This window comes from Danio aesculapii, chromosome 16 (assembly GCF_903798145.1).
Source record: "Danio aesculapii chromosome 16, fDanAes4.1, whole genome shotgun sequence".
Lineage (NCBI taxonomy): Eukaryota > Metazoa > Chordata > Actinopteri > Cypriniformes > Danionidae > Danio > Danio aesculapii.
This window is the reverse complement of record NC_079450.1, coordinates 19,686,931-19,703,129: the sequence shown is the minus strand read 5'-3', so window position 1 is coordinate 19,703,129 and position 16,199 is coordinate 19,686,931. Positions and strand designations below refer to the sequence as shown.

The window sequence follows — 16,199 nt, the reverse complement described above, 5'->3', positions numbered from 1 at the left end:
CGAATCTATTATTTGAGCCTTGGGTGCAATATTTGAGTTTTTCTAGCTTTAGATATGCTATGACATGTTCTACCCATTTTGTGTGTGTTGGTGGTTTAGTTGACTTCCACTGTCGAAGTATAAGCCTTCGGGCCAACAAAGAGGAAAAAGCTAGTGCATTTAATTGACCTGCTGGTAATGCAAGGTTTCCAGGTGTCACACCAAATATTGCTATTACTGGATCTGGTTGTATCTCCTTTTCACAAATTTAAGAAAAAGTCTCAAACACCGCAAACCAAAATGGTCCTAGGGATGGACAGGTCCAGAACATAAGGCCCAAGGTGGCCTCATCTCTGTGGCACCTAGAACATGTTGGATCAATTTCTGAGAATATTCTTGACAACTTGCTTTTAGAAAAGTGCAGCCTATGAATTATCTTAAATTGTAATAAACCGTGTTTGATGCAGATAGATGTTGAGTGAATTTGCTGAATTGTTGATTGCCAGAGTGACTCTGGAACTATATTTCCTAAGTCATCTTCCCACTGTTTCATAAAAAAATCTAAAGACGGTGCGGCTGCTCTTTGAATCAGACTCTACATTTTTGATATCAGACCACCCTGACATGCATTTAAGTCAAAGATCTCCTCAATCCAGCTGCTTATGAGAGGAGCTGAAAGTGTACTAAAATACCTTTTCACTAGGCTTCTTACCTGTAGATATCTAAAGAAGTGTGATTTAGGAATATCCAATTTTTAAGTCATATGTTTAAATAACATAAATGACTTTCTTGATTTACTTGTTGATAATATGTCCCTGTAAATATCATTAGTGTAAAAAGGAACAACATTTGTTGGCATTATATTGCTCCGTAGCATTCATTTTACCAAGAAACTGCAGCAATGCAGAGTCACTTAATTCACTGGACTTGAGTCGAATGCATCTTTCTACACTTTTTTATTATACAGTTGAATAAAAAAAAAAAAAAAAAAGAAAATAGTCAGTGTAATATTCCTATAATATTTTTTCTTCTAGAGAGAGTTTAATTTGTTTTATTTCAGCTGTAATAAATGTAGTTTTAAATATTTTAAAAGCCATTTTAAGGTCAATATTATTAGCATATATATATATATATATATATATATATATATATATATATATATATATATATATATATATATATATATATATATATTTGATTGTCTACAGAACAGACCACTGTTATACAATGACTTGTCTAATTACCCTAACTTGCCTAAATAACCAAGCTAAGCCTTTAAATTGCACTTTAGGCTGATTACTAGTATTGTTGCGGCTGCAGATCTACAAATTCCGTCATGCACTTCATACACACCGGTTCCTGTTTCACTTTAATTATACGCTCACACACACACAGATCATTATGGACTGATTACATGAACTTTAAATACAGCGCACACACTTACCCACTTTGCTGAGTCTTTTTTAGCTGTTATTGGGAACATTACAACGCGTTTTTCCTTGCCTTGCCTTCCATGTTAGACCCTAGGCTTGTTTTGTTTGTTATATTTTGTTTGCCGCCTGGATTGGCTACTCATCTGTTTATTGACCACGACTCTGGATTTGCCTGTATACATCTGTTTGCCTCTGTGTTGACCATAATACGTTAAATAGACCTGCAAATGGATCCGCACTTCTTTGACAGCTTCCCCTTTACGTTACAAGTATCTTGAAAAATATCTACTGTAATATTATGTACTGTCATCGTGCAAAAAAATATAAAATATATCAGTTATTAGAAATTAGTTATTAAAAAAAATTATGTTTAGAAATGTGTTGAAAAAAATCTCTGTTAAACAGAAATTAGGGAAAAAATATACAGGGGGCTAATAATTCTGACTTCAACTGTATATTTTTAAAATCAGCCTCTGTTAGGTGGGCTTTCAAAGGATTAACAAGAACTCCAACGTGCTATCAGCTTGTAATCTTACATCCTATCTTCATCTCAACCCCATGCTACTTTCTATTTCTGGTAACAGCTAAATTGGCTCTTTTAAATAAGCAGGGTGGAGCGCATTCGCTGTATGCTATAATTAAACCTGTAGGAGCTGATGTACCACACCATAGTTTTCAGTTTAGCTCTTGTTTATGTCCTCATCACGAGCATGTTCTCAGGTGGACGTGCGTGAACATCAAGATTCATTGAGTCACAAAAATGAAAAATGGCAAGAATACGGTTTTGAGTGCAGCAAACAAATAGACTGAAGTTTACACAAAGCAATATCTGGAAGTGTGTGTGGGCTGCACATTATTCAAGAAGTGCCCAGTGTCTTCTCCAGTGACCAATATTACCCTCCCAGCGTGAACATTTCTCCAGTCTCCATCCGAGATTACTGACCTGTCATCTACTACCAATATAGGCACACGGAATCTGGGTGGAAATGAGAAACCGCTCATTTAGAAACACTGAAGGGAGATGACACATCACACAGTGGCTTATCAATCATTATTTCAATAGCGAAAGTGAAAAGATGGATCTGCGCTTGATGAATCATCATCCGTGCCTGCTAAAGACGCCCTGCAGGGCAACTAACCTCTTATTAGTGTCACTTGTGTCAGAAAGACATTCTAAATGGATTTTTATCAAAAGATGTTGAGCAATGCTGTTTCTAAACTTGAAGAGCCGCATCGCTGTTTACGGTCTACACGAGCGGTCGACTTTTATAAAAGCGTCCGGGTTGAAATGGGACTTTCTAAGTGAATGATTTGAAGCACTTTTCATAGGCAGTCTGTAAACTGTCACTCTCGAAAGAGGCACAAATGCCCTCCTTATGAAGTGCACAAGAGACTCCACTTGCACTCAACTTCGATTTCAATAGAACTCAATAGTGACCGTCCAGCTATTTCAACAAAAATGGTTGCAAAAGTGGTCTTCTTTTTCATTTCTTACAGAGACATTTCAAAATATTCTGTCAACCAGCTCAGAGAGGATGATAAATATGTAAAGATTTGATTGAAAAATTATACAAAATTTCGTACTTTATACCAATTAACTGTCAGTGACATCCCACACACATATTGTGGGAAACATTGCAAATGACAAATTAAATCAAATATGTCATTGTAATATAAAACAACTTTCAGTTACTTAAATAAACTTATAGGCACCATGATAATACAGTGCCTAACAAAAATTCTTGTTGCCTATCTGAGTTTTAGGAACATCAAATAATAACTTGACTTCTAGTTGATCATTTAGTATCAGAAGTGGCTTATATGAAAGGCAAAGGCCTCTAGATTATGCTTCTTTTACCAAAATAAAATATGATCATGACTTGATTTTTAATTATTTAATTAGGACAGTAAGGTCTGACTTTGCTTAGAAAGAAGTCTTGTCATTTAACAGAAACAATGTATAGTATAGAATATAAAGTCATAGTGCAGTGGAAAAAGAATGAATATTATGTATGACTCCCATGAGCTCGGAGGACTGCGTCCATACATCTCTACATTGACTCAAATAACTACTAAAGTAATCTGGAATGGCAAAGAAAGCGTTCTTGCAGGACTCCCAGAATTCATCAAGATATTTTGGATTCATCTTCATGCCTCCTCCTTCATCTTACCCCAGACATGCTCAATAATGTCTGGTGACCGGGCTGGCCAATCCTGGAGCACCTTGACCTTGGCTTTTAGTAACTTTGATGTGGAGGTTGAAGTATGAGAAGGATCGCTATCCTGCTGAAGAATTTGCACTCTCCTGTGGTTTGTAATGTAATGGGCGGCACAAATATCTTGATACCTCAGACTGCTGATGTTTCCATCAACTCTGTATATCTCTTGCACACCCCCATACTTTATGTAACCCCAAACCATGATTTTTCCCTTCACCAAACTTGACTGATTTCTATGAGAATCTTGGGTCCATGCGGGTTCCAATAGGTCTTCTGCAGTATTTATGATGATTAGGATGCAGTTAAACAGATAATTCATCTGAGAAATCTACCTTCTGCCACTTTTTCAAATGATCAACTAGTAGTCAAGTTATAATTAAAACTATTATGTACTGTATCTAATTTCATTGATCGATCAAACGTGAAATGAATATGCTTTTGAATGCTAGCATGTTTTAACTGTTAACAACACGTTATAAACTTTATGATTAAAAAGTTATCAATGTTTTATTTTAAAGTGGTGTGTCAATAAGCATACATAATCTTGTTTATCAAAAATAAATAAGTGCCAAATTATCCTTTGGAATGTATTAACCCTTTGACTGCCCCTCTACCAAATGGTTGACCATGTTTTGACTGTTTTAAATAATGACTGCTAAAGTCATTTAAAGAATGACCATTTTAAATAACGGCTTAGCATTTTTAATTTACAAAAAAAAATAAATAAATAATAATAATAATAATCAAACAAACATCCTGTTGCACTACTACACTTGATTTTGTTTTTATTGTAAAAAAACAAACAAACAAAAAACATGTTAAATGATAAACTGAATCATTTTATGCCATACTTAAAAAAAGTAGATTTAGTGTTTAAAAATGTTTTATTTTGAATATTTTTTTAAAATAAATTGGTTTTACACTTCATATTTTCATATTTTTTATAGTATGTGTATTAATTCCGGTACTTTTACCATAAACCAATATTTTAGAAATGATGGAATGTGTTGAAAAAAAATGCATTAAGTGTGTTAACTAGTGACATTAAGAGTTCAGAAACGCAATCCAAACATTTTTTTTTCTTGGTGGGGTAGTTAAAGGGTTAAAGTAAAAAATAATGATTTCACAAAATAAAAACAAATATTACCAAAAAACTATAGATACTTAAAAATATATCCTTAATGTAATGACATAAAACTACTTTTAATACTGTTAATACATTAGCAGTACTATTAAATTTTTTATACTTTTAATAACATTTCATATCTAAAAATTCTAATAAAACATACTTCATTTATAATCTTAAAAACCCCATAAAACCCCATAAAATCTGGGATTGCCTTCTTATCCTTAAATGATATAGAAGCCTTATCAGAAAAAAATGTTTGACAAACTTTTTAGAATGATTTCGCATAAAGTTAATGCCCAAAATAATGCACAGCTAATCAGAATTTGCAAAGCAAGCACACTGTTGGAATGGAAAATTCTTAAGAGCCTTACTTATTTTTTTATAGACCAACTAAACAAAACATCATTAAAAGAAATAGAAAAAAAGCACCAATAATCATAATGCATTGCTAGCTTGGGTATAGATAGGACGTTTATAGCATTGCTATCCAAAATGATCAGCATTGTTTGTGCTTTGAACTGTCACACATTTTAATACAGCTTTTCATATGCAGAGTCTTGCTCTTTGTAAAATAACCTTATTGACTGCCAAACATGGGCAAACACGCTCTGAAAACATTAACTGATGCTTTTTAATTTCCATCATCCACAATTCATTTAAGAATTACAGCGACATACTTTCTAATGACTCAAAATGAACAGGCTTTATCTGGATACTCCTCAGCTGGTCAATACTGACGAACACACACACACAAATGCACACACATGCGCACAGTGAATACTCCTCAAAACATTAGGTTAGACATAATTAAAGAATCAACCAATTAGGGAGGCACAAAGCTGAGCCGTAAAACAAACACCCAATTAGTTTGAAACACAATTTAGCTTTCGTAGCCGCAGAATCAAATCACCTCTTTATGGAATTAATAGACTCGCTATGTACACAGACAACCTTAAGCAATGCTAAAGTGGTGAATAAACAGTGGGATCAGCGCTGACTACAGATATGAAAACAAGCACACTTGAGGAAATGCTAACATGAAATTAGCATACGCACCACACGTATGAAAAAAAAAGACTAATTAAATGAACTTAATTTGTTTCGTTAACAAGATGAAACAGAAACAGCGCCTGAGTAGGATTTTTTTCTGCATATAGATTTTTCTTCAGCTCACCAGACTAACGAGCAAACGAAAAATATCTTATTATAGAAATATTAAATATGATGACATATATTCCACCTTTCCTGTAAGGTCTGAGAGTCTCCTGCATACTGATAGAGGCCCCATGGTGCACATACATTGCATGCAATATCCCAGGAATCATTTTCCACTGACCACTAACTTGATCGCAAATGTACTCAGTATTAAAGAGCCCCTATTATGGGTTTTTAAAAATGAGCTTCTATGCAGTATGTAACAGCACTAAGTGAATGAAAACATCCAGCTGAAGTTTAAATCTAAAAGTGCATTGTGTTTAAAACTATTGATTCTTTAACAAAATAGTTGACTCAGAGTTGAATAAATGAATCAAGTTGGGTTCAGATCTTTTGCTTGAATGCATCAACGTTGATATGGTACATCACCAAATATGAAGTGCTGGATTTGGTAAAACGTGAATGTGCCTTTCCCTTCAGACCCTAGCAGAGCGCAGGGGATCACGGAATGATCATGACGCGAAGATGATGATCACTGACAGATCGAGATTTGGCTGTGGGGAATAAATGGTATAAGTTAATTTTTTTACAACAATACCACAGCCAACCACGTGCTGTGTTTGTTTCTGTCATTTTTCAGATTTTTGATACAATAACCTTTGATGCAACATGGGATTCGCTGGCCATTTGCTATAAAAGGAAGGAGCAGCAGAGACTATTATGTATGGGACTTTGTCAGAAACGTTTGCAGTTCATATGTACCAGTTTCTTCTTCCTCCGGATCATAACCTGTAAGCGTCATCAAAATTTTTGCCTTGTTTTGTGTAGTTTGCAAAATATGTATTTAATTGTGTGTTATAAGTAGTAAACACTCTGCACAGCTTGTAATCACTTATCTATTATATTGTATTGTATCTCCCAGGTTAAATCTTCATGGGGCTATTTACATATTGCATCCAAAACCACCAACCAAAACTTGACGCATACTTCTTCCTTTACCAATTTAAATGCATTTCTGAGCACACAATGAACTGGGCTCTCTGCTCCTTCATAGCCGTGGTGGGCATTTCTCTCCATCTCTCGCTGAACGCAATTGACCAATCACAACAAGCTGGGTCAAAGGTCCAATCAGTGCAAATTAGCTTTGCGCTAAGGAGGGGTTTGGGAAAAAAATTTATCGCTGAATGAATCATATGGGAGTCGTTGGGATAATTAGGTAAAATAAATGCATATTAAAGGACAATCAAAGTGTTTTTTGACATTGCATGCATATTGGCCTGTTGTTGGAGACCCCCAAAATCAAAATATGACCATTTATAATGCAAAATAGGGGCTTTTTAAAGTCATACGGTTTTACATAATACCATAGACAATGTCTTACAAAAGGGATTTTCAGTTCATTCATTCACTCATTTATTTTTCCTTCAGTTCAGTCTCCATTTCAGGGGTCGCCACAGCGCAATGAACCGTCAACTATTCTGGCATATATTTTATGCAGTAAATACCCTTCCAGCTGCAACCCAGTACTGGGAAATACCCATACACACTCATTCACACACACACACACACACACACACACACACACACACACATACACTACAGTCAATCTAGTTCATACAATTCACCTGTACCGTCTTTGGATTGTAGGAGAAATCGGAGCACCTAGAGGAAACCTACACCAACATGGGGAGAACATGCAAACTCCACACAGAAAGGCCAACTGGCCCAGCCATGACTCGAACCAACCACTAAGCCACCGTGCTGCCAATGTTTAATTCATATAAACTATATTTAATACATGTGAAATGCATAATCTTTTATAACATCTGTAAAAAAAAAAAAAAGTATATATATATATATATATATATATATATATATATATATATATATATATATATATATTGTATTTCACATTACACTGTTTCTGTTTTATGCCTTTGACTCCATCACACAGCAAACTGTTTTAACACACTTAAATGCTTTTTCAATGCTTAAATGCTTTTTTTTGGAGACTTTTTACCTTATAATTTAGTAATTAATTACTTAAAGCTGCAGTAGGTGATTGTCTTCAGAAACATTTTTTTGTTGTTCTGGTTGAAAGTCTCTTCACATTTCAATAGTAGTGGTTAAAGTAAATGATCTAAATGTGTTTATATGTATTTTATAGTCTGGGTACGGCATAAAACTATAAAAAATGTTCATCCAATTAAATATTGTTGGGCCGACATTTCCCATAATTCTGATAAGTAGTCCAAACTGTCTGTCAACTAATGCAGATTTGTACATCTGCACATCTTTTCACGCAGATCCACCATTAGCAATGTTCATGTACACACGAGACACATGAGATCACAACGGTAAAATCAAAACTTTTTTTGGATTAGTAAAAGAACATATTTAGGATTAGTTTAGAAATATTTGGGCAACTTTAATAGGATTTTACCAAATTTTTGGAACCACCTGATTCCAGATTTTCATATAGGTGTATCTTGGCTAAACATTGTCCTATCCTTACAAACCATACATCAAATGGAAAGTCTATTTATCCAAATGATGTATAAATATCAATTAAAAAAAAAAAAAAGATCAATTTTGGACTGTGGGGGAAACCGGAGCACACGGAGGAAACGAACATGGGGAGAACATGCAAACTCCACACAGAAATGCCAACTGGCCCAGGCGAGGCTCTAACCAGCAACCTTCTTGCTGTGAGGTGACAGCTCTACCTGGTGCATCACCACGCCACCACTCATTTACATAAATGTTTAAAAATAAAAGGTTAAAAAAGCAACATAAAATGGCTAGTATTTCCGTTCGTGTTTGTGGGATGTGCATTTGTGTCTGGGCGACTAATAGCACAGCACGGCGACTAATAGCACAGCACAATCTGTTCCATTCATGCATGTGTCACGACATCGCTGTGCCTTTGTCAGAGAAATCCCCCTTTCCATACGGCTGTGCTAAAAGCATCAATCCAAACTTCCTGAACCTGTTTACCTTCCTCGCCTGTCCTGCTTCACCGTCCAATCACTGCCATTCACAGCCACATTATTCATATCCCCCTCCTAATAAACACCCTACGTAGAATGGCAAAGAGCAATTTAGCCACTTCTATTTCAGGCTCTTTAAACTCTAATGGACCCTGAGCAAAACAAAATCTCTCACATAGACTTTACTGCTCTTACATTAAGCCCTGATCTAACCTTCTGAAAACCTCACACCTGAGTAATACAGCTCTGTTGTACTGTTTTTTTTTTCACTCATCAATGAAATGTTTACGTGCACAGTGCCCTCAAGTAATACCGGTACCCTGGGTAGATATGAACAAAGTTGGTTGTGATTAAATGACTATTGTTTTAACTTTTACATTTTTGCTCAAAATATTAATAATAATCTCTGCTCTCAATGACAATAAACAATTGCAAACACAGCACTCCCTACCTGACTCACTCACCCACTGACTCACTCACTCAATGACTCACTCACCCACTGATTCACTCACTCACTGACTCACTCGAACAAATATATATTTTTAAATATATTATGCACAATTATTGTCACCCCTATGAATTCTTACTCACTCAGTCACTCACTGACTCACTCACTGATTCACTCGCTGACTCACCAACTCACTCATTCACTGTCTCACTCACCAACTGACTCATTCACTGACTCACTCACTCAAATAATTGAGTCACTCACTAACTCACTGACTCACTCATTCACTGACTGACTCACTCACTGACTTACTGACTCACTCACCAACTCACTCACTCACTGACTCACTCACTCTCACACTGACTCACTGACTTACTGACTCACGGACTCACTCACTCATTGTCTCACTCACTCACTCATTCACTGACTGACTCACTCACCGACTTACTCACCGACTCACTCACTCACTCACCAACTGGCTCACTCACTGACTTACTGACTCACTCACCGACTCACTCACTGACTCACTTACTGACTGACTCACTGACTTACTCACTGACTCACCGACTCACTTATTGACTCACTCAGTCAAGTAGGTTGCCACTTACTCTTAATGTTGATCTTTTGTTTCACAAGGCAATAAATATAAGGACTCACAAAGACTCAGTTGTTGACAAACAGTAGTTCAGATCCTCAAAATGACAAGTGGCTATAAAAAAGCACAAACAGCATTTTCCACCATCAGATTTTCGATAAATAAGAAATTACAGTCAGCTGGAAGTGTTATGAATCAGTCTGGAACAGAGTGTGAGTGTGTCTGTCAAGATGATGGTTCAAGTGTCCAAAGAATCTACAGTAATCACAACTTGAGAACTGCAGAAGTTAGTTGAGTATTGGTGTCAGTATTGGTGCTTTTTTAAATTTCATCTAAGCTTTTCATCCAAAAAAAACTATGTAAGCTTAAGATAATAATCAAGTTATTAAACAATAAAGACATACCAATTAAGTATTATTTTTATTCATTCATTCATTCATTCATTTTCTTTTAGACTTAGTCCCTTTATTAATCTGGGGTCACCACAGTGGAATAAACCGCTTACTTATCCAGCACATGTTTTCCACAGTGGATGCCCTACCAGCCACAGCCCATCACTGGGAAACATCCATACACACTCATTCACACACATATACAACAGAAAATTTAGCTTACCCAATTCACCTATACCACATGTTTTTGGATTTGTGGAGGAAACCGGAGTACCCAGAGGAAGCCCACGTGATCACGGGGAGAACATGCAAACTCCACACAGAAATGCCAACTGACCCAGCCGGGGCTCAAACCAGTGACCGATCGTGCTACCCACTGCGCCACCGTGACGCCTATTGTTATTATATAGTTTTATATTATATTAGATTATAATTATTGCAATTTGCAAATTAGAAATATTTTGTGATTTGCTAAAAATCTGATCCTATTTATATACATTATTATATGAAATTTTTGTGTTTTTTAAGGGTTAATATAACGTAAAATTTAAAAAGGGATAATTTGTGCAATTAAACATGCAAATGTATATTTGAAAAAAATATATTTTCATTTGTTAATTATGAATAAATATCCCAGAATAAGTAGTTAAAAAGAGACCACAATGCATTACATTCAATTGTCTTAGAAATGGCTATACGCAACGTTTTAAAATAGCATGCTCAAAATACTGTAGGTACCTTAGCCTATGGTGGAATAATTTTGAACAAAAGTACCAGGAGTACAAATAAAACACTTAAAATATAGCCTAGACTTGGCTTTGTAACAGAACATATCCATTTTAAGAAAAGTTTGCCAAGAAGAAAAAACAGAAGACAACACAATAAATTAATACATAATTGTAATGCATGTAGCATAATGAGAAGCACTGAATAAAACAAAACAAAATATAGCCCCTGTCCGTCCTCAGTTGTCCTTGTAAAGGGCAGAGATGCATTATTGGCTGGTTTATTTTATACTGTGCGTCCCACCAGATTCCAGCTCTTTCACTGTAGTCATAACTTGTGATAACCTTCAGCGTGTCTGACATCATTCCCTGTGTAAATGTTAAGTTTTCATGCGAGGACGAAAGTTGGGGACGAGGAAAGTTTCAATATCTCTTTTTTATTGTAGACTTTTTCCCCCAAATGTTGTTGTTCTGTGTCTGTGAGAGTAAGAATATGTATATGTATAGGGATATGTATAATATTGTAATTATTGAAGTGCAAGCTGACATTAAGAATTTGAAAACATTCAAATAAAAAAACTCAAAATGCAATTAGAATGACTCTACACTACCTGACAAAAGTCTTGTCGTCAATCCCAGTTATAAGAGCAACAAATAATAACTTGACTTCTTGTTGATCATTTGGAAAAGTGTCAGAAGGTAGATTTTTCCAATGAATCATCTGTTGAACTGCATCTGAATCATCACAAATACTACAGAAGACCTTGTGGAACCCGCATGGACCCAAGATTCTCATAAAAGTCAGTAGGTGAAGGAAAAATCATGGTTTAGGGTTACATTCATTATGGGGCCGTGTGAGAGATCTGCAGAGTGGATGGCAACATCAACAGCCTGAGGTAATATGACATTTGTGCTGCCTGTTACATTAAAAACCACAGGAGAGGACAAATTCTTCAGCAGGATAGCGCTCCTTCTCATAATTCAGCCTCCACATCAAAGTTTCTGAAAGTAAAGAAGGTCAAGGTACTCCAAGACTGACCAGCCCAGTCACCAGACATGAACAGTATTGAGCATGTCTGGAGTAAGATGAAGGAGGAGGCATTGAAGATGAATCTAAAGAATCTTGATGAGCTCACGTCCTGCAAGAACACTTTCTTTGCCATTCCAGATGACTTTATTAATAAGTTATTTGAGTCAATGTAGAGATGTATGGATGCAGTCGTCCAAGCTGATGGGAGTCAGACACAATATTCATTCTTTTTCCACAGCACCATGACTTTATATTCAATACTGTACATTACTTCTGTTAAGTGACAAGACTTCTGTCTAAGCAAAGTCAGACCTTACTGTTCTAATTAAATAATTCAAAATCAAGGCATGATCATATTTTATTTTGGTAAAATAAGCATAATCTAGAGGCCTTTGCCTTTCATATAAGCCACTTCTGATACTAAATGATCAACTAGAAGTCAAGTTATTATTTGATGTTCCTAAAACTTGGATAGGTGACATTTTCAGGCAGTGTGTGTCTTTATAAAGGCAAAAAAAAAATCCCTAAATGAGTTTGTACTATTTATATTTATATGACGTTAAATTGGGAATTTTTTATTTATTTTTTCTTAAATGTGTTATGTAGCTGTGTGTGTATGCACACAATTTGCAAAGATACACAGCTAAAAGTTGACTTCTTTATCTATCTGAAAAGACCTGCTGAAAATTGCTTTATCATATTCTTGAATTTAATGAATTTCCATGAGAGTTATTGTAGAGATGATGTGTGTTTCTTTATGAAAACAAAAATACTTTATTTTACAGAAAGTGTGCGGTGATATCAACTGTTTGTGCTCCACTGAGAGCATCTACTGACTGTAGTAAAGTTGTTTTTATTTTGGACATTCACTGTTTCTTTTACAAGTTTTAAATGCATCACTTCAGCAAACAGGGCAGCATGGTGGCTCAGTGGTTAGCACTGTTTCTGTGTAGTTCGCATGTTCTCTCAAAGTTTGTGTGGGTGTTCTGGTCTCCCCCGACATTTGTTTAATTTGTTTTGGAGTGGTGGTCCTGACATTGCTAATGTCTGTTTGATAACTTCAGACATAATATTTTTACGCAAGGCCCTCTTGCAGTTAATTTGCATGAAGAAATGATGCGCAAAAACAAAACCCCACCCCCTACTCAATATATCCATTTCAGCTAGAAGAAAATCCACATGCTGAAATAAAAGCAACTTCTGGTTCACGTAGACTTGAAGAATTTCTTTTTATTTACACTAATATCACCTAACAAGCGCATTTAGCCTTTTTTTAAGGGGGGGGGGGGGATATACTAATAACTAATCAGACTAAAGATTTTCTAAGTAAATAAACAAAAAAGTACCCTTGATGTCCACATGTAATAGTGGCTCCTGAATCATGCTTTTCTCGTCTAATATTGGTAGTCTTTCTATGCCTGTTAGCTTGAAATTGAATATTTGTGGATCTCCTCTGATCTTGGTCTCCTCTGCGCTGTAGAGACTGACTTTTGCTCTGTCATCTATTGAGCTGCAGGAGCTGATGTCTTGTTCTCTCCTCTGAAACTTCACCTCAGCACAGCAGGGGATTATGGGATGGGTATGAGGGGGAGAAGTGATTATCAATAAAAGGCCAGACAAACAAGGGTGAGTCAATAGACTCCTAACTGGAAACATAGAGTCACAAACACACAAACACAAATAAGATCTCACCTATAGTGTCTCCTTGTTCATGCACCATGCTGGCCAAGTCCTTCATAATCTGATTAACGTCCAGCATGTCTCTCTGCGAAAACAAAGGTTACAGCTCAGAGGTGAGGAGAATAAACACTATCGATATCAGATCTTCCATGCGGATTTGTCCTTCATGAGCTACTTTAAATGAATTAGGCAACAACAAAAGCAACAGTGCATTAAAAAGGAAAGAGGTCTTAATTAATATTAATTGGACATTATCACACAATAAACAGTAGATGATGCTTTGTAAGTGGTTTTAAATCAGCTCTAAAAACACTTTTTTATGAATAAAAGACTGTCAATTACTTATAAAAGTGTCAAATTCACTTATAAAGGACATTCTACTAGAAATGTAGATGTTCACTTCTAAAAAATGTGACAGGGCCTGACATTTAAGCTTGTCGTCCTCAAAAAAATCATACAAAAACAAGCATAAAATCACACAATTCAATCATAGAACACATCCTTGATCACTGTCAGCTTCTCTAATGATGTCACTTCCTTTGAGTCGTAGCCTTAAAGGTGTATTGCAAACATTTTATGTTAAATTGAATGCAAATGTGACAGGACTGACAGAAACACGGAGACACTTGTAAATTTATTTGTTTAAATATTATTTGTTTTATATTTAATTATAATGTCATGTCTTTAATTAACTGATGGGAATGATAACAACTTAAACTTGCTATTTCTGAAGTTCATTAATTCATTTATTAATTTTCTTTTTGGTTTAGTCCCTTTATTAATCAGGGGTCGCCACAGCAAAATGAACCGCCAACCTATCCAGCACATGTTTTACACTGCGGATGCCCTTCCAACTGCAATCCAACACAGAAATATTTTTGAAGTATTTTTTCTAAATAGCATTTTTTAGTATAACAAAACTATTAAAGCTGAAGGTTCAAATGGGCTAAGGACAATGACATGGTTTGTACATTTGCAAAGAGTTTTTAGAAACAGAACAACAATCTGAGAACCAAATGAATGACATATTCCTTTGAAGAACAACTCACAGAAATCTACCATCAGTCCATTTTAGAAGTTTTTGGGATGAATTACTTTTTTTTATTCACTGTATTTATGTTTTTATTTCAGGGACAGATAATGCACATTTCTGGTAGAATGTCCCATAGGTGCATATTAACAGGGTTTGGAAAAATGCAATGATGCTTTATAATAAGAAAGTCATACAGTAAACGGTTTCGTTTAGACTGCCGAACCATTTAAAAGTGAAGCAAGAACAAGTTTCTATGAATAGGTCACTGAATCACAGACTCATTTAATTCATTCAAAAAAATAATTATTTAGTAACAGAAAATTGATGTGTTGCTCGTAGATGGCAACAATTCTGCTGTGGTTTTTCTTTGCAACCGATTTTGTTAACAAAACAGAGAGTAAAACTACTATCTTGGTATCAATACTATCTTGGTATTAAGTATTGACATTTCTGATTGGCATTTAGACCTTTCTATTAAAAGCAGACATCAAGGTGGCATGTTTAATAGAGTAGATTAACACATTAGCATTTTTTGTTGTTGTTGTTTGTTTGTTTGTTTTTTCGTGATAATAGCAGAACACATAAGATTTGGTCATATTCAGACATCATTAAAAACTGAAATTGGTCAACTTTTTATGTACTTTTTGTTATTTAATGTATTTTTGTCAGTTTTTTTCTAATTGGAAATACAGTAAAATAGTGATGTTGTCATTATTTATAATAGCTGTAATTTAGAATAGTTCTCTGCAACTTTAACATGCTCGCCCACTGAAGCTAAGCAGGGCTGCACCCAGTCAGGACCTGGATGGGAGACTACATGGGAAAGCTAGGTTGTTGCTGTTAGTGTTAGTGAGGCTAGCAGCAGGCGCTCAACCTGTGGTCTGTGTAGGTCCTAATGTCCCAGTATATTGATGGGGACTCTATACTGCTCAGTAAGTGTCGTCTTTCGGATGAGATGGTAAACAGAGGTCCTAACTCTCTGTGGTCATTAAAAATCCCAGAATTTCCTTCAAAAAAGAGTAGGGGTTTAACCCCGGCATCCTGGCCAAGTTTGCCCACTGGCCTCTGTCCATCATGGCCTCCTAACCATCCCCATATCCTAATTGGCTTCAACACTCTGTCTTTTCTCCACCAATCAGCTGGTGTGTGGTGTGCGGTCTGGCGCAATATGGCTGCCGTCGCGTCATCCAGGTGGATGCTGCACACTGGTGGTGGATAAGGAGTTTCCCCTCATTGTGTAAAGCGATTGAGTGTCTAGAAAAGCGCTATAAAAATGTAAGGAATTATTATTATTATTATTATTACTATTATTATTATTATTATTATTATTATGTAAAATTTTACTTTCTGCTGTAGTTCATTTTAAAGTGCAATTTAGGTCACATTTTATT

General features: G+C 35.7%; 1 protein-coding gene across 1 annotated transcript in view; it reads right to left on the bottom strand.

Moving 5' to 3' along the window:
• The window catches only part of tsnare1 (T-SNARE Domain Containing 1), a 243,443-nt gene that overhangs the window by 66,661 nt on the left and 160,583 nt on the right, over positions 1-16,199 (bottom strand). The window contains exon 9 of the mRNA XM_056474611.1: positions 13,788-13,860. Coding sequence (XP_056330586.1) covers positions 13,788-13,860 — 73 coding nt within the window. The remainder of the gene's footprint in view (positions 1-13,787; positions 13,861-16,199) is intronic.